This window comes from Perissodus microlepis, chromosome 3 (genome assembly GCF_051167445.1).
Source record: "Perissodus microlepis isolate ML-2025 ecotype Zambia chromosome 3, ASM5116744v1, whole genome shotgun sequence".
In the NCBI taxonomy this organism is placed as follows: Eukaryota; Metazoa; Chordata; class Actinopteri; order Cichliformes; family Cichlidae; genus Perissodus; species Perissodus microlepis.
Window position 1 is genome coordinate 27,513,575 of NC_140463.1, and position 25,199 is coordinate 27,538,773.

General features: G+C 38.5%; 2 protein-coding genes across 2 annotated transcripts; both read right to left on the reverse strand.

The window, feature by feature from the left end:
* Positions 1–271: 271 nt before the first annotated feature.
* Positions 272–11,775, reverse strand: LOC146390824 (GTPase IMAP family member 4-like). Its single transcript, XM_084922408.1, has 3 exons — positions 11,745–11,775; positions 9,490–10,226; positions 272–280 (listed from the first exon to the last, which is right to left on the reverse strand). The coding sequence occupies exons 1-3, from the start codon at positions 11,773–11,775 to the stop codon at positions 272–274; spliced, it is 777 nt and encodes a 258-aa protein (XP_084778534.1).
* Positions 11,776–12,571: 796 nt separating this feature from the next.
* On the reverse strand, positions 12,572–17,688 carry LOC146390825 (myeloid-associated differentiation marker homolog). The gene is made up of 2 exons (XM_084923818.1): positions 17,289–17,688; positions 12,572–14,047 (listed from the first exon to the last, which is right to left on the reverse strand). The coding sequence occupies exon 2, from the start codon at positions 13,920–13,922 to the stop codon at positions 13,080–13,082; it is 843 nt and encodes a 280-aa protein (XP_084779944.1). The 5' UTR covers positions 13,923–14,047; positions 17,289–17,688; the 3' UTR covers positions 12,572–13,079.
* Positions 17,689–25,199: the final 7,511 nt, after the last annotated feature.

The following is a 25,199-nucleotide window of genomic DNA, read 5'->3' on the forward strand; positions in this document are numbered from 1 at the left end:
GAAATAGGCAGTGTTTTTTGACTACACTGGATAAAATGTCACCAAAATGCTGTATTTGTATATTTATTTAGAATACCTATCTCAGGTTTGATTCTTCCAACCACATTTTGTGTTTTGTCTTCTCCTTCTGTTGTCACTCCTTTTGCTTCTGTCTTTTTTATCATGTTTTCCTTCAAAACTGTAACGCTTGGCCCGAAGAAGGCTTTTTTCAAAGGCTCAACTGCAGGGCCTGTTAAGTTGATCCATATCTGCATAGAGACACCACCTGGATTCATTGGTTCTAAAAGACACAAATACCAATGTATAATTAATATACAAATACCAAGAAAAGGCTTCAAGAGCAACTTGAAGCTGGATTCTATCCAGCCATAGCCAGAGCATCCACATACTAATCATTAAAGTCAAAGTCTGTCTTTGTGTTTCTTGGGGGTTTTCTGAACAAAGGATGATCAAACACTCTGAGGTCAAAACAGAGTTAAATTTTATTTAACATTGAAATGTTAAATTTATTATTGGCTTTTTTTTTTATTCTGGAGGCCACATATTAGTAAAAAAATATATATATATTGAATGTAATTCAGTTAATAGGTTATCACAATGATCCATGCCTCACAAATACCCAATACCAGAAGCATTTTTGTTTCTCCAACGAGGCTGCATGCTTGTCTTCATGTAACGTTTTTGCATTTGCCATTACTGACTTACACACAATAGGCTTAAAGCATCATCCAAGTGTATTAGTTTTCAAAATGCAGATGTTGTGATGTCCACAAAGTGTTAGTGTTAAAAGAACTTACCAGACATGGTGTTTGAAGTGAAGAGCAGAGCTTGACAATCACAGAGTATCTTGTTGTTTGTGACTTCAGCTTAGTCTCATTTGTTAAAATCAGTGTTGGGACAAACGCGTTATTAAGTAGCGCGTTATTAAGTAGCGCGTTACAGTAACTACGTTATTATTGTGGTAACGAGCACGGTAACTAGTTATTATGCCAAAACCAGAAACGCGTTACTCGTTACTGGGATTTAGATAGGCTCGTTATTCGTTAATTCGTGTGGTGGCTATCACGGAGCTTCCACAGATTCAGTAACATTAGCAAGTGGTGGAGGCCAGAAGGTGGATGAGGGAAAGGGGACGCAGGAGGAGAGACCGAAGCGACCGCTGGTCCGAGTATCAGGTGAACTGAACTTCAGGTAAGAAGTTATGACCTGCAGTCTATCTGGGTCAGATATAAACCAAGTTTAGGTGGAGTTTATTTTCGTTATGCTGACTTTTTCGTACTGCGTACTAGCTAGCATGAGGGAGTTTCTATACAGCTGGGTGGGTGCTATGATGTTACTAATGTTGAACTTTATTTTGTTCATAAGGTTAATTATTAGAGTTGCCAACCGTCCCGTAAAAAACAGAATCGTCTCGTATTCAGAGAAAATATTACGCGTTTCGTATTTAGGTGAAAAGGAACAGTTTGTCCCGGACTTCAGCTAGAATGAAAAAGACACAAAGCTGGATTTATTCTGTGTTTACGCTGTACAGCTGCCTCTTCTTCTCTCATTCTCTCACCCCCTCTCCTGTTTCTACTTCAATCACAAAACTGATCAATGATCAGCTGATCAGCTTTTCTCTTATTTGTTTATCGCCCACTTCACTCCAGAAAGAAGAAACCAGCGGAGGTCGCGCTAAACAACAGCAGCACGTTTAAGCTTGATCAGCTGTTGTTAGAATTTATTTAATATTACTTTCTAGTATCAGCTGATGTTTGCTGGAGACACAGCTGTAAAAGCTGCTGGTCATGATGTCGGTTTGGATATGTGGTGAGAGGGAAACATGAAGATGAAACCAGGAGATGTCCTTACTGAATCATCAGAGCTGAAAAGGTGATGGAGAAACAGGTTTACCTTTTAGGTGACATGGATGAGTTGAAGGGAAGTTATGAACTGTTTCTGAGAGACAAATAACACCAAGATCCTTTTTTATGTAGCTGACAGCTGGTAACTGTGCAGGGGCGGATCTAGCAAAGTGTTGCCAGGGGGCCAGGTAGGGCATTAACAGGGAAAGGGGGGGCACAAAGAAATACTTTTCTTTCTTATTCTCATTTAAAATGTCTAGCTTTTAAAAAATAATTATCTGAGTCTTACAACAAACGATTAATAGATTGATACATATATACCATCAAGACAGTGTACATCACTGTCACAACAGTGTTTGTTCATTCAAAGTCTTTATGATTTTTCCTATAATGGCGGGACGATTTTTTGTCCCAGTCCAGCCCTGTATGCAGCTCATCTGCAGTCTGGTGTTACCTACATCTTCCTATTCAGAAGGCAGAATTTCCAAGTTCTGAGTACAATCAAAAGCACCACGACTGCAGTTTTTGTGTTGGATGTAAAAAGGACACATGACGCAGTGATGTAGGCTAGAATCATGGTTGCGGTCAACGACGGTCCAGGCGTGGGATTTCTCTCGTGGAAATATGCACATTAGTTTTTCCTTTCTGTTGGTAGGTGGCACAGTGCACTTGTGGCAAGTAAGCAAGCTAGAAGACTGGCAATCTTGCTGGGTATCCAGTTACGGAAGCAACACATTAACAAGAGAATTCTGAGTAAAACCAAAGTTACTTTCCCTAGTAACTAGTTACTTTGAAAGTAACGAGTAACTTGAAGTAACTGAGTTACTTTTGATAGAGGTAACTAGTAATGTAACTAAGTTACTAATTTAAAGTAACTTACCCAACACTGGTTAAAATATATGTATGTAGAGGGCGGGGATTGCTGGGGTTTTCCTTTTAAGAGGAAATAAAAGGCAGGTGGGTGTGTTTTCAGTCATGAAATTGCTTTGCATTTACATAAACCTTTAAACAAAGGAATTAATTGTAACGCATTCTGTTTTATTGTTCAGTTTTGATTCAAGTTTGTTTTTCTACTTTTAATGCATACTTTATCAAAAATATTAGTTTTCAGAATGTTGTTATGTCTGCAAAGGGTTAGGGCAGGGGTCAGCAACCTTTAGCACCCAAAGAGCCATTTGGACGCGATTTCCACACAAAAGAAATCACTGGGAGCCGCAAATACTTTTTGTTATCTAAAATGAAGATAACACTGTATATATTGTTTGTTTGTTTTTTACCTTTATGCTTTGTGTGAACAACTAAGGTGTGTTGCTTAAATCCATGAAGTGCTACACAGAAAATTACATTTTATTTATGTAATTAACACATTTTGAACTCTTAAAGAAATATAACAAAAGGAAAGACACCCAGCTGAACTAAAATGATCCATGTAGCAAACAAAAACTGTTGTGAGCCACCACCCTTATATCGCCTTTGGGCTTTTGGAGCCTTGACCTGACCTAAAAAATAATTGGAAAAAAAGCACTATGCTGCAGAAAAATGAAAAATAGATATTTGCAAAATTCTGCCTAAATATGTATTTTACCTGGTTAATGTGTGTGGTGGGGCGTGGTCTGCAGCGCCGCTGCAGGGGACGCGGACGCACCTGAGCGGCACCCGCAATCATGCCTCGCCGCCTTAAAGTCTGTGCGCTCTCTGCTGTTGTGTTGGTGTATGTCGGGCTGTGAGCTGAAAAGCTACAGCCAGCTGTATACGTACAGCAACCGTGTGTGGAAAAGTGGTCAATAAAGAGATGCTGAAAAGCATGTTCATGGAAACATCGTCGGGTCTGCGGTGATATGTTTACAATGGGACTTCTGTTCCTGAACCTTGGCGCACAGCGTCTGCAAATCGGGACTGTACGAAGTCACTTTCATCTGTACGCAGGACTGTAAGCTGTCATCTGTGAGGCGTGAGTGGTGTTTGTTTTTAACATAGTTCACGGTGGAGAATAGCTGCTGACGTAATGTGGATCCGAAGATCCATCATTAGCCTACCTGGGGTTGAAAGTCTTGATAAATGCACGCCGTTTCGGCGGGTATATCGGCTTCCGCAAGTGTGCCGCTTATTTTGAGCGATCAAAAAAATAATAGAATATAATTTTATATTTATATTTCAAAATCACAATAATCTTCCAATTTAGAACTACAAGTTAAAAAAGAATTAACATAAATAAAATACACTTCAGCTAAATACTTAAAAAATAGTTTATTTTCCCAAACCACGCAGAGCCGCACTAAAAGGACTAAAGAGCCGCATGCGGCTCCGGAGCTGCAGGTTGCCGACCCCTGGGTTAGGGTTATAAGTACTTACCAGATGTGTTGATTGAAGTGAATGAATGAAGAGCAGAGTTTGACAATCACTGTGTGTCTTGTTGTTTGGGTCTTTTGCTCTTTCGCTTCCTGTTAAAATGTGTATATGTGTGTGTGTGTGTGTGTGTGTGTGTGTAAAGGGTGGGGATTGCTTGGGGTTTCCTTTAGGAGGAAACAATCATTTAAGTAATGAAATTGCTTTGTCTTTCCAAAGCAAATACGTTAATTACAACCCATTTTATTTTGTTTTGTTTTTTTGTTTTCTTCAGTGTTGTTCAAGTGACTGCACTAATCTTCCATGTCCAGGTCAATATCCCAAAGGTTTATCTGACTTGATGCTTCCTCTTTTTCTGTCCAGTCTCACAGTTTATTGTTTATTTTGTCATTTCTATTTGTGTTATTTCAAATTTAACAATTGGACAAATTGCATCAGATTTTATTCTTGAATACTTTGGTATACAGAGGAGTCAACTCAAAAACTGCAAGGTTCCCAGGTCCAGACGGAGGGGACCAAATTCTACTTTGCCAGAAAACATTTATAAGGCCCTACATATTTCTTGAAAGGATTCATTGGACAGATGAAACTTGCAGCAGAATGATGGCGAGAGAAAAGCATGAGGAAGATGAGAAACAGAAAACATACTTAAACAAACCATGAAGTCCCTGAAAGACTTTTAAATTGTACTGAAACAGGTATGGGCTCAAAATGTGGTCATAAATATTTTGTACTTGTAAAAAAGATTTGTATGTGTAAAAAAGATTTGTATGTGTAAAAAGAATTTGTGTGTGTGTAAAAAAGATTTGTGTGTGGACTGCAAGTTACAAGTACGAATTTTGACCCTATTTTTCTTCCTTTCATCTGATTGGTCAATGTCATGTCAATCACAAATGTAACAATCCAATCAGAGAACAGATGGGTTTGGCTGTCGGAGGGGCGCTTTTTTTGAACTGCAGGTCTTTGAAGGGAATAAATGCCCTTTTACATGCCAACCCAGCGTTTTCCTTCATCACCACGAAGGAAAAAAGTCTGTGGTCGTCCGAGTTTGGTGATTTTTGTGTCACAGGTCTACGTGTTTAATATAGGGACTTCCACAGCCTTTTCAACAGCGCTGCGGACCGCGGGGTGGGGGCGGGCAGTGTTTTGGAAATGACAGTCTTCATTACAAAGTTTTCTTCGTTATGAATTAGCATACATGTTTTTATTGAACATTTGAAGAACCAGCAAAAAAACAGAAACTCTTGTAGAGGACATAAAGTCAGAGATAGAAAAGACAAGGAGCAGGTGCATCTAGTACAGGTAGAGCTGCTGCAAAAACCCACAGAGCCCAGCAGCCAGCATAACAAATTCTGGATCCTTTGCTTTTAGTTAGCAGTTAGCATTAGCAGCACATCCTGCATCCGATGTGAAAGGACTTTTATGCTGCGCACTGTGACTCACAGCAATGGTCCCGGGTCAGCCCTGACTTTGTGTTAAACTAATCCTAAAGTAATAATAGTATTTCTAACCACTGATATAGCACAACTTTATCCTTTCAACAGCTGCTGAAAGTTAGGGGACCTAGCTGCTATCGGATATTTATATAGAGATCCTCCAGCTTCAAACTGTATCACCCTTCAAGGACCTGCAGTTCAAAAAAGCGCCCCTCCGACAGCCAAACCCATCTGTTCTCTGATTGGATTGTTACATTTGTGATTGACATGACATTGACCAATCAGATGAAAGGAAGAAAAATGGGGTCAAAATTCGTACTTGTAACTTGCAGGGGTTTTTTTGGGCTAAGTCCACACACAAATCTTTTTTACGCACACACAAATCTTTTTTACACATACAAATCTTTTTTACGCACACACAAATTCTTTTTACACATACAAATCTTTTTTACGCACACACAAATCATTTTTACACATACAAATCTTTTTTACACATACAAATCTTTTTTACAAGTACAAAATATTTATGACCACATTTTGAGCCCATAAAACAGGCACTGCTGCATCAACAAAAGTCACTATACATTACATGCTTGCATGCAACTTTGGTCTCAAGAATCTCAAAAACCTAATCTTCACTATGTGACTTATGTCTGTGGTGTTTTCTTTGATGTCTGTGTAATACTTCATTTGCATTTATTTTTTTCCTTCTTCCTTGTTTTGATGAGTTGCTCCTGTATACTCATGGAAAGTAATTGTTGTTCAGGTATTAAATACAATCCAGAACAAGCAGCAACTGAAAGTGTTTGCAGTAAAGACAGTAATGGCATTTCAACATAGGAAATGCAGCATTTGGTGACGCCCATGGTTTCTATACTTGAGTCAGTATTATTTACAGTCCTTACATCTAAAAGTATGTTAGTTTGATTATTTTTGAGTAAGTTCAAAGTCACCTTCATTGTCAAAAACCATATGCACAGATCATACGCAGGATTTTGAAATTGCAGTACTCCCACGGCCCTCAGTGTTACACTAAAACAACATATGAAAATGCGGGACTTTTGCCCTTTCACAGAGCAAGCAGTATGTACTGCGCTCATGACTAGGTTGAGTGGATGGCTCAAAATAAAAAGGCCCCAGCCATAGAAAATAATGTATTTCAGAGCTGAGTGGTGCTGCTGTCAATCGCTGCTGTGATTACTAGTGAGAGGTCGCATAAATGGCAAGTATGGGATGAATCTAGGCCTTTTTTTCCCCAAATGTAAAACATACATTAGTGAAGTAGAGTTGCATTGTGAAACACCTTTACACTTGTTGCGCTTATTGTTTTTGCTTTTTCTGCTGCAGCTGCATAATTATTAGAACAGGCACTGCCATAGAAAGAAAAACTATTAAAAACACACCCATTAGCAAGCATTCAAACTTGCTCACAAGTATTTCAAATATTCTAGCCTGATGACCGACTTCTGTCTCTGACATATTTCCTGATGACTATCTACTTCACACAATATTTTTTTCCTCCTTTCCTTGTTTTGAGTAGTTCCTCTGCCTGGAAGCGGTTGCTCCTGTATACTCCTGGTGAGTGATTGTTGTTCAGTTATTAAATACAGGGCAGAGCAAGCAGCAGCTGAAGGTGTTTGCAGTAAACACAAAGCATCACAAGATAGGAAACAACATTTGTTGATGTCCATTGTATCCACATTTCAGCCATCCCTTGACTGTCTCCAAGTTTTATAAACAGTCCTTCTATCTAAAATTATGTTAGTTTTCATGCTGGACTGTTTGCCCTTTCATAGAGCAAGCAGCATGTGCTGTGTTGATGACTAGGTTAAGTGAAAGGCCCAAAATTTGTACTGAGATGGTTGTTGCTCCCCGCCTGCATTTCTTCATGTTTTTGTAGTCCTTATATGTACTATATGTACCCAATCCTTGTGTTTCAAATTTATATCACACCACAAGTATAGGATGAATCTAGGCCTTTTTTTTCCCCAAATGTAAATTTATACTTTTTGCTGTTATTGGTTTTGCTTTTTTCTGCTGCAGCTGCATGATCATTAGAACAGCCACTGCCAGAGCATGAAAAATACACCGGTTGGCAAGCATGCAAACTTGCTCGCAAGTATTTCAAGCATTCTGACTTCTGTCTGACATATTTCCTGATGAGGATGTCTAATTCGCACCCTGGGTTTTTTTTCTCTTCCTTGTTTTGATTAGTTATTGCATCTAGAAGTGGGGGAATTACTCAAAATTTTACTTTTGAACATCTGAAAATGGGATTCTGTAAAGATGTTTCCACTAGCTGAACAATTACATCTACATTTAAAATCTAAATTGAATTAAACCTGAAAGTCAGCACTTCACTCTCACATTCAGTCATGTGTAGTTCATCTGAGGTTTTATTGAAATACATTTAGAATTTGCTAATGACAAGATGATTTTTTAGCATTTACTGATAAACAGAAACTTTATTCATCATGCATACAAGTAATGGACAGAGACTATATTTTGCTTCTGTTAGATACACTTAGATCTGGCGAATAAACACTTATATACTCAGGAAATGTACTATAGTGTGATATCAATAAGCTCGAGGTAATTATGTAAAGTTATTAAAAATCAAAAGCTATTATCCATTACTAATCTTTGGGTATCAAAGCAAACATCTGTCATGCTACCTTTATCTGATTCTTATTGCTGTGCAAATTTCTTAAACTATATCCTAAAAAAAGAAAAGAAAACTATATATATATATATATATATATATATATATATATATATATATATATATATATACTAAATTTAAAACTATTCACTTAAAAGTAAATAGTTCTCCTGGATAGTGAACTTCTTTGGCAGACAAGTGCTTCTTCTTAAACCTTGTGATGCTGTTCTTTAAATGAAAGAGGCCACGTGCACAAACTGTGCTAAAATTCTATGATGGCAAGAATGATGACAAGAAACAGAAACTGTGTTAAGATAAGGGTCCCAGCAAAAGGCCCTTTAAGAAAAAGCCATGAAAGAAGCAAAGAGTAGAAAACAAACACCAGTACTATCACTCCTTGATTTTGACACAGGTCTTGCAAAGGCGGATACATTTTTTTAATCCGTGCTAAAAGTCTGCATATATTGTATACCCACTTTACTAATTTGATTACATTTTCCATTTTCTCTATTGCCCATTTCTTTATTTTCTTTATTTTCTCTATTACCCATTTCATTATTTTCTTTATTTTCTCTATTACCCATTCTGTTACTTTGCTTACTTTAAGCATTGCCCTTGTTCCTGATATTGCTGTAAGTCCTTTTATGACTGTGGCTAGTATAAACCCTAATGCAGCTGCTATACACCCTGTTAGGGTATTTCCCAACCCTAAACAGAACCGAAATATAGCATCCACAGTGCTCCCAAATCCACTACCCCCAGTTGATTGTCCTCTTTCTTTACTGTGGTGTTTGGGTTTTTTTCCATCCAGTATTTCTTCTTCTTTTGTATGTTCTTCATTTTCTTTCTCTTCTTCTTCTTCTTCTTTGTCTTCTCTTTCCACAGCTTCTGTTTCTGTTTCTTTATCTTCTTCTACTGCTTCTATTTCTTCTTCTTCTATTTCTTCTTCTTCTTTAGCTTCTTCTATTTCTTCTTCTATTTCTTCTTCTATTTCTTTATCTTCTTCTTCTATTTCTTCTTCTCCTTCTTTATCTTCTTCTTCTATTTCTGCTTCTTCTTTAGCTTCTTCTATTTCTTCTTCTATTTCTTTATCTTCTTCTTCTATTTCTTCTTCTCCTTCTTTATCTTCTTTATCTTCTTTATCTTCTTCTTCTATTTCTTCTTCTTTTTTAGCTTCTTCTTTATCGTCTTCTTTTTCTACTTCTTCTTCTCCATCTGATCCCGGAGTTAAAACTACAACAGTTGGCCCAGAGAAAGCCTTTGCCACTGATTCTGCTGCAGGGCCTGTAAGTTTGATCATGTCATTCTTAGAGACACTGATGTTACTGCAGGTGTCTCCGCACTGCAACTTCCTGCTGGTGTAGCACACTCCTTTGTTTTGTTTAACTGTCTGGTCTATTTTATTGAGCAGCTCTGTAACCTGGGACTGGTTGCTGAGGTTGTCACCCTTTAGGTTGCATTTATTAATGATGTGGTATCGGCTCTTGCACTTCCTCATCAGATCACTCAGATATTTATTCTGATCTATGAATTGTTTGATCTTCATTTCATCTGAGTCTGGGCTATCCTGAGTAAAGACAACTGTAGCATATTTAAAAACTTCCTCTGAGAAATACTGGTTTATTTTCTCAATGACAGCCTGCTGCTGCTGCTCTGTGGATTTCTCCACTTTGAGCACAATGAGAAAAGCATGAGGCCCTGGAGTGCACTCAGTGACACACCTCAGTATTTCAGGCTTCAGCTCCTCCTCTGATCTATTTGTGCAAAGCATATCAGGAGTGTTGATCAGGATAATCCTTCTTCCATGAACAGATTTGGACTCAGTTTGACAATCAGTGTTGTTAACCTTGAACATGTCTTCTCCAAATATGGCGTTTGCTAGGCTGCTTTTCTCAGCTTCAGTGTTTCCCAGCAGGACAACCCTGTACAATTGTTCCACTGGAAAGAAGTGAAGACAGAAAATTAATTGAGCATTTGAGTACTGGTATGTTGTAATATTAAGCTACAAGATTAAATAACAAAAATATCCATAAATGTGCCTGTTGTTCAGCCATCAGTCATTAGAGAATAATTGTTTGTTAACTAGAGGTTTATGGGGCACCGTTTGTAAATTGAAACATGCTGAAATTAATGGCAACATTTTTCCACATTTAGCTCAAAACCTTTCAAAAAAAAAAATTTTCGAGTCATTTTTTTTACATCATTTAATAATATATTTGTAACTTTTTATATTTAAAACACAATTTTAAATGTTATATCTAAATGTTAAATGTTAAATCTAAATATTATATTTAAATCTAAATCTAAATGTTAAATCTAAATATTATATTTAAATCTAAATCTAAATGTTAAATCTAAATGTTACAGGAAGCTCAATATTTAGCTAACATGCAAATTTATTGTACAGGTCAACAGAAATACCAAAATAAAAGCTTTACGAAAACCTCCAGCGCTAAAGTGTGCCGGCAGTGGTCAGGTTGTGTCTGCTCTCTCCTGACGGTCACTTCTCACAGCCATGAGCTGCTTCACATCTTGCCTACCAGCATGTCCAGCTGGACATGTGCTGCAACGATTGTGAAGTGGAGACTGCAGCTGCTGACGGTGCACTACTGCTTAATATCATATATAATATAATATGTGTACCCTGACAAAAGGTAGAAGAAAAATGGATTCTCCTGGACTCCTTCATTTTATTTACAAAAAAACAAAAGCAAAACATAAGACCAGGAGAGCAGTCTGTGGTGACGCTTTCCTCAGAGAACACAACTGAGTTAAACTCATGTCTCGTCAAATAAGTTGTTACCACTATTCGTTTTCCAGCTCAATTTTGATTCAAGTTTGTCTTTTACAGTGTTGTAAACTATCATTATTCTTAACCTGCTTTCAGAAGGAAATGGGTTTTGATGGGTTTGATGAATGAAAGGTAACACGTGACTCATTGCCACACAATAAAATGCAGACACTAACATCTTACTGTTAATGCTTAGAAGGTTTACCCTTTTATGTAGACTAGAACAGAAAAGATAAGTGTTCCATTGGTCTTGCTATGAGCTGCTATATGATTTGATAGCATGTTCATGAAGTGAACAAAGTAAATGTATAATGTTGCATTCTTTTCTTTTTGTGCTTTTGCCACATGGTGTAAATTCAGTAGAAAGTATAGTATATACACATAACTGGTTGCAGGGAAGACACTTGTTTTATGCATAAACATGCTGAACATTAAAGTAAGGATAGAAGAAGCTCAAGTCCAATATTAAGTCAGATTTTAAGTTTTCTTGTTAATATTTCAGAAAGCCAAAACAAGCAAGTATAATCTATTATGAATAAACACAAACAAATCAATGTTAAAATGGGTAAATTCCTTTTTTCTAAGTTTCTAAGTGTCCGTCTCCCTAAAGGTTTAATCACATTTACACCAGTTTGGACTTTATTCAGCATCTGCTTCATTTGTACCTTTTTCTATGATGTTTTTGCTGCATAACATCCTGTAAAGTCACCTTTAAGAGTGCCTGTTTCTGATTTTCCTTTTATTAAAATAATTTACATTTTTAATAGTTCTCTCCCGGTATGCCAATGTTGGCACTTTTTGGTAGTGCCTGCCAAAATTTCCCCAAAGGCCCTAAAAACTAAACTGTCTGATCTCTGCTTTTGTGTAATTCAGCCACTTTTGTTGTATTTCTGTCCTTCTTTCTGTATCACATTGCCATACCTGCTTCTTTGTTTTCTTGCAATGTACTTTCCGTTTATTCAGGTTGCTCCTCCACCTGGACCTGGTTTTCATCCTTTAAAGTTTCTGTCAAGATTTTGTTTTAAGGATATGAAGGTAGCTGCCACACTTATTCACCAAAACACTGATTAACGTCTTCTGGAAATGCTGCAATAGCTTTAACACTGCAATATGGCAGAGACCAACAGTGTAAACAATACACAATACAAATTTCACTACTTAAAGAAATCATACACAGCAGTGTGGCACACATGCCAGACTTTGCATAAAATACTGAATAGTGCCTTCCGCCCTGCATGGTCTCCTCTCAAGTGATTCATGTATCAGTGTTGGGTATTTAAAAAGACGTATAGATTTCCAATAAAATGACAGTTCTTGTATTCATTGTAGCAATTATTTAAAGGGTGAAAACACATGACTATTTGAATTAAAAGTACTTTTTATGACAAAGTATAACTAATTATTGATGTTTCCTGTCATCTTTGACAGCTCATCTCACTTATTCTATTTCCTTTCCAAGTGAGTAAAAAGTCTGAGATATATTTGTTTTATGATAAAAGCTTTATTTTTTTTAAGTAATACAAATATCATAATACTTTGTTGCCATTATTATGAAATTGATACTGATATGACTTTAAAGCACTATTAACAAAAGATTACAGGATGATGATATTTCAGTTAGAGCGTGTTGAAATGCAAGTGCCCAATTTTGCCACCCCCCTGTGCTCCAGTGTGCTGACTTTATTGGCTTTAATAGTATATAATGTACTTTTTCCCACACGATTATGTGAAATCTCACACTTTGATAGCTGACATAAGAGTTGTGTTGCACACATCATTTCACATTAGAGGTTAAATACTGTATGGCAATTATTTGATCACATTCAAATAAATAAATACTCACAGGCAAAACAGGCTTTTCAAATTTGGGACTGCTTTGTAGGACTTCAAGATTTTTTTTTTTTAATTCAGGATTTTAAAAAAAAGGGGGGGGGGGGGAGCTCAGCATTAGCTCTACTGCTCTGCAAAGCTATTGTTTACTCTCTTCTTCTCTCTTCTTCTCAGCCACTGACAAACACTAACCTGGCACTGTACACTAGGTCAGCAACGTAAAGCAGGAAATTGATGGCAGTGATTACAGCTGCAGCGATTGTTTCTGGGTCATCGTTTCTCCTGTAACTCTTGTTAAACTGGAACACAGGCCAGAGGATGGTGGCAGTCAAATACATGATAACTGCCAGGAGCCCGTATGCCGAAAGGAACTTGGAGAATGGGATGGGGAGACAGCCGGTCCACTCTCCCACACACAGCACCACCACAGCCATGGAGAGGATGAAGCAGATGCAGTACACTGCCATGCACCACTTCAGTGCTGGATGATGGTCGTATGTCACGGGGCTGCTGATCAGGATGAAGATAATACAGGCCAAAAAGGTCTGGCACACTTTCAGTAAGCCCGGAGCTGTAGCCATGTAACCTGCCACCTCTCCTGGCCTTGCTTTAGACAGGCTCACCTCCCCCATGTAGGCAACCGCTGCCAGGCAGGAGAAGACTGTGGAAACTATGCGATGGTCACGGGTTTCACTGGCCGGTTGGTGTCTAAGGAAGAAGACTGGGAAAATGATGGATGCTGAAAGGCAGAGTAGGGCGGCGTAGCAGGCGACAGTGATGGGGAAGTTGGACCAGGACACTGGCACCCGGGCCTGGAGGCCAAACAACTCTACCAGCAGGACCAGCAGAGTGCAAGCGAAGCTGAACGCCCAGCAGAAGATGCACCAGTCAGCCATGCCTCCGTGGGGCAGATGAGCTCCATGTGCAGCGACACTAAATGCAACACAGGTGAATAACAGGGCAGCTACTCGCATCCAGAGCAACTGGGAAGTAGGGACCACAATCAATGGCATGATGGGATGTTAAAGTCTGTCAGGAGGTGAAAGTGACTTTAATTGTCCTGCAAGATTTAAGATGAGTCTTGTACTGAATGTCGGATCCTGCTTCTCCTCTACTTAGTGGGCATTTGTCTCATAATCTGCAGGAAGAAGACAAAGATAATCAGAATAAAATGAAGCAAAGATGTGTTAATATGCAGTTAAGGAATAACTGTACAGTATGTCTGTGGAAAACAACATTATTTTTGACATTTTAAAAATGTTGAAATTGTTTTAAAATGATTTATTCCTTTAATTATGCACAGTCCATAAAAAGAGTAGCTGAGTTTTCCAAAGTCTAACATTTAAGTTTAATCTTATTTCTTGTTCAAATCACATGCCATGCTTATGCTATACTAGTACTATACTAGCAAAATTTTACCATTGGACTGTTCATAAATAAGCTAACAGCCAAATGTACAGGGGGAATACAATACCTAGTGACCTGCAACATCAAACTTAATAATTATCAAAAAGTTGCTCACCCCTGACTAACATGCCTGGGCTCTAACTTAAATTGCACAAAGCTAAAGGAATTTGTGAGGTCTGGTGTTCAGGCTGTGGCCTGTGTATGCAGGAAGCTGCGATCTGACTGCTTAATCTTCAAGGAATTGGAAAGTCCCTCAGTGTAAACCATAGTGGGCGCAGTGCCTTTCAAACTCTCTGGAGTTTGATCCTGGTCTGTTATCCAAAGCATGGCCATTTTAGTTTGCTGGTTGGGTTGTATTTATACTGTATATTTTCAACAAATATGCTTCATTGCCTGTGTGTGCAACCTTCTATGAGCAGCTAGTTGTTGCATGAATGCGTGAGAAGAATTCTAGCCACTTGGGTGTCATCAGGGGCTGATTGTGACTCAATGTATATAAAGAGCTAACCTGGGATGTGTTCCAATAGTAAATTTTTCATAGGAATCTTACTAACTGACAGAAGTGACCTGGAAGTATCTATTTAGATCTGTTCCAGTCCTCCAAATATTTAGGAAAGGAAGTTCAGTGCTTCCTTTGTTGTCTCCTTTAGCTTAGGATACAACGGCATTATTCTTTATGAAGGGGAAGAAGAAAAAAGCTGTCCCATAATTCATTGTGACAGACAATTTAAACATTCATAAAAACAACAGACATAATAAACAAAGAGTAGTTCATGTAAGAGATGTGTTTAATTTTAAAGAACATAGGACAGATTTACTGAGTGGGGCAAAACATGCCACATTATTACACAATTACAGGTTGATCTACTAACAGTGTTCTGTAATTTATATGAGATGAGGGCTGTTCACTTCAGTAGAAAAACTCAGCCAAGAACCATGTGAATTAGTGGTTCAAAAATCCCAGGGAGGGAGCATGAGACAGCGATTGATGAGTGACTTTTAACAAAAATAATCAAGTGTAAGCTCAGGTTTCACATATGTTTCTCTCAGGAAACAGCAAGGCAGTTCAGATAAATAAGAGGGGGATAAAGGAAAATCTGCATGCTTTTGACATGAGAAATAACTGTACTGATAGAAATCACTAGGCACTATGTAAAAGGTTCTGAAGATTAGTACACAGGTGGAGTCCAGTATTTATCCAGAGGAAAGCTGCATTATTACAAATGGAAATCTGTGTGGAACTGCTAACAAAAAATATCAAATATTATTGAGCATCAGACCACAAGCTGTCCCGGTTACTATGTTACTGCACCGCATCTGTAAATCACCTTAAAAATTACAATCTAATAATGACAAATGCAACATTTGTGCATTAATCTAACGCCTGCATTTTCACTGACACTCATTTTATTCATTTCAGATTTAGCAGGTGAGTCCCTTACTGTGCACGCTTGAAATTCCCATTATTATTGAGGATCATTTAATTGGGCCTAGCCTCTAAACCAGGGGTCCGCAATCCCAGTCCACGAGGGCCGGCGTTCCTGCAGGTTTTAGATCTCACCCTGAGTCAACACACATGAATCACATGATTAGTTCATTACCAGGCCTCTGGAGAACTTCAAGACATGTTGAAAAGGTAACTTATCCATTTAAATCAGCTGTGATGGCTCAAGGACACATCTAAAACCTGCAGGGACACCGGCCCTTGTGGACTGGGATTGCGGACCCCTGCTCTAAACACTCACCGTGAGGACTGAGTAAACAGTTTTAAGATTAAGAGTTTCCGCGCTGCTCATAACTTCTCATGTGCATTACTCATGTGGACTCCCTCTGAAGTCCACATGAATCTGGCATCTTGAAGCTAATCTATAAAGCTTCATGATGCCAGTGTCTCCAAATTCTGCATTCTGCATTTTAGCCAAATCCCCATATACTTATGAGATAGGTAAAAGTAGGTGTTTTGGCAGATTGAGTGAGTAAGGAAATACCCTTTTCCCTACATCATTTTTAATGCAAAAGAGTGAAACATCTGTTGTATTTCTAGGGTGTGGCGAATTTCACTAGAAGATAAACTCTAGCTCACCCCCGCCCCCATAGGTCACGTTCAATTGCCATTAACTCCGGTGTCACATATCCTGTTGCACATAAAGTGACTCACACAAAACAGGAAGCAGCTCTGAAGAGCTAACAGCGTGTATCCAGGAAGCAACAGTAGCAACATCGAAGCAGTTTTTCAGACTAAATGGCAATCATGCCAGAATATTAGGACTATTTCAGGTATATTTTTTTAACAGGGATCAACATCCAGAAAAGTTTTTTTTTTTTAAGTTCCTGTTGGATTCTCTCAGTTTAAACACACTCCATGCATGGTGATCTAAACTGAGAGAGATGACTGTTAATATTGCAACAGCAGCATGGTACCGAGACATCAGAAAAAGGTGCGGTTGTGCGGTGTAGGTTATGTGGCCTCTTCTGCTGACAGGAAACCAGGTTTGGGTTTACGCTTTTGGTTTGGTAGCGCGCATACCATGCATACCTCGGTTCTTAACACAACCCAGTCGAGGGGGTAGTGCCATATAAAGCTTAAAAGTTAAAGGGAACCACCCACACTGTTGTAAAATGGGGGCAAAGAAAGTTTCTCACAAATAACAGGTAATGTTAAATCAAATAGGCTATTGCAGGATTTCTTACCTCTCTTAAAATAATAAAGCTATGAAAGAAATATATGCTCGTTTTCATGCCAGAGGAGGCGTGTTTATTTCTAAGAGTATGTTCTGTATAACAGACGCGTTTATCAACCGTTTAACTGAGTAATTAAGAAGTTTTCCATGTCAGATAGCGGACATACCGCGCCTCGGTGCTATGCCTTTGTAATCAGCTCTATTCCAAGAATAGACCGCGATAAACACGAACTGCTACGTTTTACTTAAAAATCTTTCAGAGCAACACATCATTCTGAGGCGGGATCTTACCGATTTCTGAGCCAGGAGTTTTATTTCACAATAATGTTAAAGCTTTAAGTTCCTCGGCGCATCCCCTCTGTTATCCAGCGATATCTGTCTGCGGGCTGTGGGTCCCACGCCCCACACTGCCATATTTGGTAAAGTGCTAAAACCTCCTCCATGTCCAGCAAAATCGTCACAGTTCCTCTTCTCGGAGATGGCTTACTCACATAATAAAGGAACAAATAAAAAGGTCATTTCTGGCATGTCCTCACTAGAGATGCTTACGCAGTTGTGTCGAATAGTAGCGCTGCTGCATGGACGTGGAAGCTTGTTACTGCCAGTAAATAAATAAATAACTAAATGAATAATTAAATCAACAGGCAGCGATAGGTCAAAAGTGTGAGTTATGTCATAATTTGGGGTTATTGTGTCAAAATTCTGACACAATAACCCCACATTATGACTATCTCGAAATTTCAAGTTACTTCTGAGTAGAAATGCGTACTATAAGTACGAGAAATGCGGAAGTGAGAGGCCTGTGAAATGGGACGGTCTAGCCTCCGTCGCGCTGCCCAGATTGCCTAGCAACCATGATACTAACAGCTGAAAACGTTTCATACAGCTTTGTTTGACAGAAATGAAGGAGAAAATCTTTTGTTTGTTTGTTTCTACGTGAGCTTTGATTTGATAAGTATCTGAGGCTGAGACCATGGGACTGTGAAATCATGATTATTGGGCTTCATTTCTGTGCTGAACTGTCATTTTAAGATTAGCTAGTAAATAACAATTAGCTAATGTTGTTCATGAAACTAAAGTCATCTCACTTTGGTAATGTAAATATAATATGGCCAATATTAAAGTTATTATTTCAATCATGATCAGTTATTACAGCAGTGAATGAACTCTGTTTCAAATACTGAGCTTCAGTACAGATTCAAGCTGCAGTTATTTATATTTCCTGTCACCTTAAATCTTCACTCAAAGACAGGTTCCTTTGACACTGTATATATAAATGTATTATATATAAGAGACAAATATTGTTCTTTCAATATGTTGGCATTACTAAATTTCTCTCAGTGCTTACTTTAAAAATCCATGAAATCATCACATTCTCTGTAAGATTAAGGCCAACTATTGAACGGCATATATTTCAAAGTAAAGGCTTTAAAACCAAGTTAGTACTAACTAGAGATGGCACGATACCACTTTTTAATGTCCGATACTGATTCCGATATCATAAATTTGGATATCTGCCGATACTGATATGAATCCGATATAGCGTATTTTGTAATCAATAAAACTGTTTTTTTATAAATATCTTGCTGCATTTTGTATAAGTTCATACTCAAGTTTTAAAAAACAAGAGACTGAAGCTATTCTGTTATACCTGTATGCAAAAAATACAGTCCACCCAAAACATTTTATAGCTCAGCAACACTGATCAATCTAATAAATTTAAACCTACACCATCCTCCCTATTCTGGTATTTTAAAGAGTACTTAGTGGAAATATTAAGCAACCTAACTAATAGGGTTGCCAACTCCCAGCAAAAATTATTTGTAACGCGTTACTGTAATCCGATTACTTTTTTCAAGTAACGAGTAAAGTAAGGGATTACTATTGCAAAAATGGTAATTAGATTACCGTTACTTTCCCATAGGAACGCTGCTTTACTGCTTTACTAAAACCGTGATTTTTTTGCGAGAATGTCTCATGACAGTGACGTAAGCGAGTGCGACGTTCGTGACAACAGCTGTGTGCAGATCAACAATGGATCATATATCGAGTGCGGGAGAGAGTATGAGCGTGCAGCGTTTAAAGCGTGGAAGTACTGACTTTAATTCCATAAAAAGTGACAAAAACATTAGTGTCCATTTTGCGTGGGAAGAAAACTTCTTTTTACAGCGAAAAAAAACCCCAGACTTAGGCAGATTGCAGAAGAACTAACGCAGGTGGCTCAACGTTCCAGCGACAAGTAGCGTAGGTCTGCCATCTTAAGAAGCCCTTCTGATTGCAGTAAACAGCGACAGGTGTGATGATGAGCACAGGTGCGTGGGCCAAGGGCAGAGCCCGCAGTGAGCACTGCCGTGGCAGCGGAAAGAGAGAGAGAGAGAGAGAACAAAAACAAACACATGTTGCCTAACCCAGAGTCAGCCGGTGAGGCACGGGGACCATGACTGTAGCAATATGCAACAAAAAAATAATTACATTTTATCACTGATTGCAGGGTTCGTACGGGTGCTTGAAATCCTTGAAAATGCTTGAATTTTAATGTTCTCTTTTCAAGGTTTGAAAAGTGCTTGAATTTCAGATGTGGTGCTTAAAAGTGCTTGAAAGTGTAACTGTATTTCATTCACCACAAATAACTATCAGATTGAATAGTTTTCTTATCAGATAGAGAAATAAAATGAGTCACAAAATGTAAAAGCAAAATTTCCCCACCTTGGCTGCTTTGCTCCTCTGTCTGTTTCAACATGTGACCCTGCCCCTCCCTCAGACAGTCGGGGATGATTTCGCTAACATAACTGTAGATCGCTGTTTTAATGAGTGTTTGATGGAAAACGACAAGAGCGGAGTTTGCGCTCTCTAGTCGCATGATAGGTGAGTCCTAGTAAATAATTTTCCTGTAGGTGTACGTCACACATGCTAATTTTTAAAATTATGATTATTATATTTCTAGCTATCAAACTCGCTGAAGAAATGATTGAAATGCACTGAGTGTGATGCAGTATGGCAGCGCTATTATGGTATGTGCTGTGAACTTAGCTAACATTCCTGAGCAGTAATATGAGTTAATTTACTCAAGTGAAAGCTTTAAACATTAGCCCGATACATAACTAGCCAACTTAAGGCTTTCTGATCAACCCTCTGGGGTCGACGGACCCAGAGTCTCCATTTCAACTTGGGTCAAACGTGTGGACTTCAAACTATGTACCAGTTTTTATTGTGTTGATAGGCCACGTAAAACCAATGTTTTGTTTTTCTGAATAAAACAGTGGCGTTTACTCTGGGAAGAAACGGTAAAAATGGCGTTTTCTAAGGAGAGCACAAGCAAACACGCTTTGCTTGTGAGTGAAAAAAGAAAAAGAAAAAACACTCCTTCCCTACTGGTGGGAAAATGTACCATGTCGACCAATCAAAAAATGATACACTGCAAATTCCTTGCAGCTTAACAAGAGTTATTGTCTTAAATTTAGCCAGATTATCTTGTCCATCTTGTTTTGAACATTACAAGCTAGTTTCCAGTCTCATGTGTTAGATGATTAGACTTGTTTCAAGTATACAGGGAGTGCAGAATTATTAGGCAAGTTGTATTTTTGAGGAATAATGTTATTATTGAACAACAACCATGTTCTCAATGAACCCAAAAAACTCATTAATATCAAAGCTGAATGTTTTTGGAAGTAGTTTTTAGTTTGTTTTTAGTTTTAGCTATTTTAGGGGGATATCTGTGTGTGCAGGTGACTATTACTGTGCATAATTATTAGGCAACTTAACAAAAAACAAATATATACCCATTTCAATTATTTATTTTTACCAGTGAAACCAATATAACATCTCCACATTCACAAATATACATTTCTGACATTCAAAAACAAAACAAAAACAAATCAGCGACCAATATAGCCACCTTTCTTTGCAAGGACACTCAAAAGCCTGCCATCCATGGATTCTGTCAGTGTTTTGATCTGTTCACCATCAACATTGCGTGCAGCAGCAACCACAGCCTCCCAGACACTGTTCAGAGAGGTGTACTGTTTTCCCTCCTTGTAAATCTCACATTTGATGATGGACCACAGGTTCTCAATGGGGTTCAGATCAGGTGAACAAGGAGGCCATGTCATTAGTTTTTCTTCTTTTATACCCTTTCTTGCCAGCCACGCTGTGGAGTACTTGGACGCGTGTGATGGAGCATTGTCCTACATGAAAATCATGTTTTTCTTGAAGGATGCAGACTTCTTCCTGTACCACTGCTTGAAGAAGGTGTCTTCCAGAAACTGGCAGTAGGACTGGGAGTTGAGCTTGACTCCATCCTCAACCCGAAAAGGCCCCACAAGCTCATCTTTGATGATACCAGCCCAAACCAGTACTCCACCTCCACCTTGCTGGCGTCTGAGTCGGACTGGAGCTCTCTGCCCTTTACCAATCCAGCCACGGGCCCATCCATCTGGCCCATCAAGACTCACTCTCATTTCATCAGTCCATAAAACCTTAGAAAAATCAGTCTTGAGATATTTCTTGGCCCAGTCTTGACGTTTCAGCTTGTGTGTCTTGTTCAGTGGTGGTCGTCTTTCAGCCTTTCTTACCTTGGCCATGTCTCTGAGTATTGCACACCTTGTGCTTTTGGGCACTCCAGTGATGTTGCAGCTCTGAAATATGGCCAAACTGGTGGCAAGTCGCATCTTGGCAGCTGCACGCTTGACTTTTCTCAGTTCATGGGCAGTTATTTTGCGCCTTGGTTTTTCCACACGCTTCTTGTGACCCTGTTGACTATTTTGAATGAAACGCTTGATTGTTCGATGATCACGCTTCAGAAGCTTTGCAATTTTGAGACTGCTGCATCCCTCTGCAAGATATCTCACTATTTTTGACTTTTCTGAGCCTGTCAAGTCCTTCTTTTGACCCGTTTTGCCAAAGGAAAGGACGTTGCCTAATAATTATGCACACCTGTATATTACTTTTTTCTTATTCGTTTGCAATCGTTTGCAAAAATGGCAAACAATTCCAAGGAATTGAAACAGTGGGAACTGGTTCTCAACAAGAACCTGGTTTTGATGCCCATCCCTATTCATGACCTTTATTTGTAGAATATGCACCACAAATTTATGACACACCACAGCACATTTGATTGCTTTCCAGCAGCTGTGCTATGCTTTGCTCAGTGCAATGGGAAACTGTTATCGCACAGCATAAGCCATAAAAAAAGAATGTGTTTCAGAATTCAGTAGTACTATTCAAGTTAAACCCTTTGAATTAAATTTGAAAGTTTGCATTTCAATCATGTATTGTGTGCTTGAGTTAAAGTCCACAGTAGTCTTGTACAGATGCAAAAATGTCTTGTTGTCCACTAAATTACAGACCTATCTGTATTATTAATCTTGATGCTTAAAGCCCTAAAGAGTCTGCCTGAACTGAAAAGCTGCATAAAGGACAAGTATAGGATGACTCTAGGATGGCATAAGCAAACCAACAAAACCTTCTAAAAATATAAATGCCGAGTGGCATGAATGCAAATGGTCTCAAATATCTCAGGCACTCTAGTCTGACACCTGTCTTCTGTCTCTGTATTTCCTGATGACCGTCCTTTTGGTTTGGTTTGGGGGGTTTTTGTCTGTTTTATTCCTCCTTCCTTGTTTTGAGCATTTCCTCTACCTGGAACTGGATGTTCCTGTATGCTTTAGTAGAGAATATCTTGTTCAAAATAAATACAAAACTGAATCCAGAGAGACCCACCAACAAGCAAACAACTGAAGGTGGCTCTACCAAAGGCCTGGCAGAGCATCTCAACGAGGGAAACACTGCCCATTGGTTATAGACTTAAAGCAGTCTTTAAATATCATGTTCATTTAAGGCTCTGTCTCATTCTGAGTGCTCTCTTCAGTCAGTTCTGGACTCAGACTTGACTTTATGATTTTCAAACAGCTTTTGAACTGAAAGGTTGCATAAAGGGCAAGGGCAAATCAACAAAAAACACACCTAGTGGCATGAATGCAAACTTCGTATTAAATTTCTCAAACATTCTAACCGGATTCCTGTCTTTTCTGTATTTCCTGATTTTTTATATTTTATTAATTTATTTTTTTGGGGGGGTGGTGGTGGTGGTGGGGGGTTCCTCCTTCCAGCAAGCAAACAAGAGAAGGTGGCTCTATTAAAGATTTGGCAGAGCATCTCAAAGGAGGAAGCACTTAATTTGGCAATGTCCATTGGTTCTAGACTTGAAACAGTCTTTGACTACCTCGTCCAAGGTTTAAAAAGTTATTTTAAATTTCAAATTATCTTAGTTTTTCCAATTAATAGTGAGCATCTGCAGATAGGGTACAGTGTATAAAATGGCTGTAAGTGGTAAGAAATTAAATGCTAAAACACTTGAATTGAAGCTAAGAGTGCATCATATGTTGTTTTATTTCTATTTTCTCAGAAAGCAGGATGCCAGTCCATGGTAAACGCCTGATAGGTAACATGGGAGTCCTTAGGCAGAAATGGTGACAATAGATGCATTAAGTTCCAGTTGTTTGAACATCATGACCATGCGAGACTGTCCCACTATCACTGAACTCTTCAGTCAGTTCAGACTTTCAGTCATTGTAACCATTAATAATTTTTGTTCATTCCACCATGATTCATTTTTAAATGGGCACATATGATTTTTAACAATATCTCAGCACTGCTTTTGATGCATAAAAGGCAAGTTAGTAAATCAGTTAAATCTGTTTTTTCACAGAGAAAATGTCAATCCAACAGTCTTTTAATTGACTTTCAGTGGTATTTCCCTTGTAAATTGCGATAAGGGAGTGTTGATTTTAAAAATTCATGCCAGCCAGAAGTAATTTCTTATGGATTATACTTTTTTTTCTTTTGTGGCAACCACACTTGAACATACTTCGAATTTGACAATTAAATTCAACAGTTGTAGAGATCTTGACAGAGAGGAACAACTGAATAATGAGCGGATTATTCCACTCATTACTCTGTATTTAATGAGTGATACAACAGACATTTTGACAGCTGATGGTCTTCTTCTATGGTCTGTTTGTAAATATAGGCCTATGAATCTCACAAAAATTCGAGCATCAGTGTACGCATTCAATGCACTATAGGGATATTTGATTACAACAGCAGAATGTGTTATTTGTTGTTGAGTTTAGCAGAGTTTTTTTTTTTTACATTCAAATCTGGTAAGTACGCCTCTTAACAGGAACATATACATACATTTTATATCCAGGGTGTTATTGAAAGAGTAAATTAAGTCTTATGTCACACAAAGATGTATTGTGCATAATTATATGCATATACATATTTACATTTTCCACAGTTGACTGGATTTTCCTGTAGAGTTAAAAGACCCTGTACAGTTCATGAAATGACTCTTTGGATAAATGAAACCTAAAAGCTTCCACCAGAGTGGTAGGGGGAGAAAAGTATGTAAAAAAGAGAAACAACATGAAATTAAGAGTTGATTTTCAGATAGACTTTCAAAATATTTACAATGGGCCGTACTGCACCAACAAAAGTACAAACAATGCTATTACTACTACTACTACCACTGCCCGTCACCCCGCCTAGGGTATGGGCCGCCAAACAGACATTGTACTTGCATGAATGTGTAAAAATGTAGTTCGGAAGCACTCAGTTTAAAGAAAATGTGTGATTGACTGAATGTGGCATGTTGTATAAAGCACTTTGAGTAATCTGGGAGACCAAAAAAGCGCTATAAAAGAATCAGTCCATTCACTGTCTGAACAGAGTTTCGGCATGTTACTTTTGCACTGTTTTGCATGTTCTGGCACATGTTGTTATTACATGGCTTGATTAAGGTACACATTAGTCTGACATCTGGGGCCAGAGCTGAAAGTGTTCTGGGCCAGCACAGGGCCAGCAGTGTGTCTACAACTGGCTGCACACAACTTACACATGGCCCACATATCGCAAAGAATGATGGCCCTTTGGTGGCCCAGATCAGGTTTGCCAGAGATGATCCACATATGGGCCAGCACAGGGCCACCAGTGTGTCTGCAACTGGCCTTGTGCTGACCAGTGTTGGGTGTAATGCGTTACTAAGTAACGCGTTACTGTAATTAAATTACTTTTCCACTGAAAAAGTAGAGTAACTAATTACTGTTCATTTTTAGGTATTTTAATTACAGTTACTTACAATGTACTTGCGTTACATTGTAAAATAATTAAACTCGCTGAATATCATTATTTAATTTCAATATT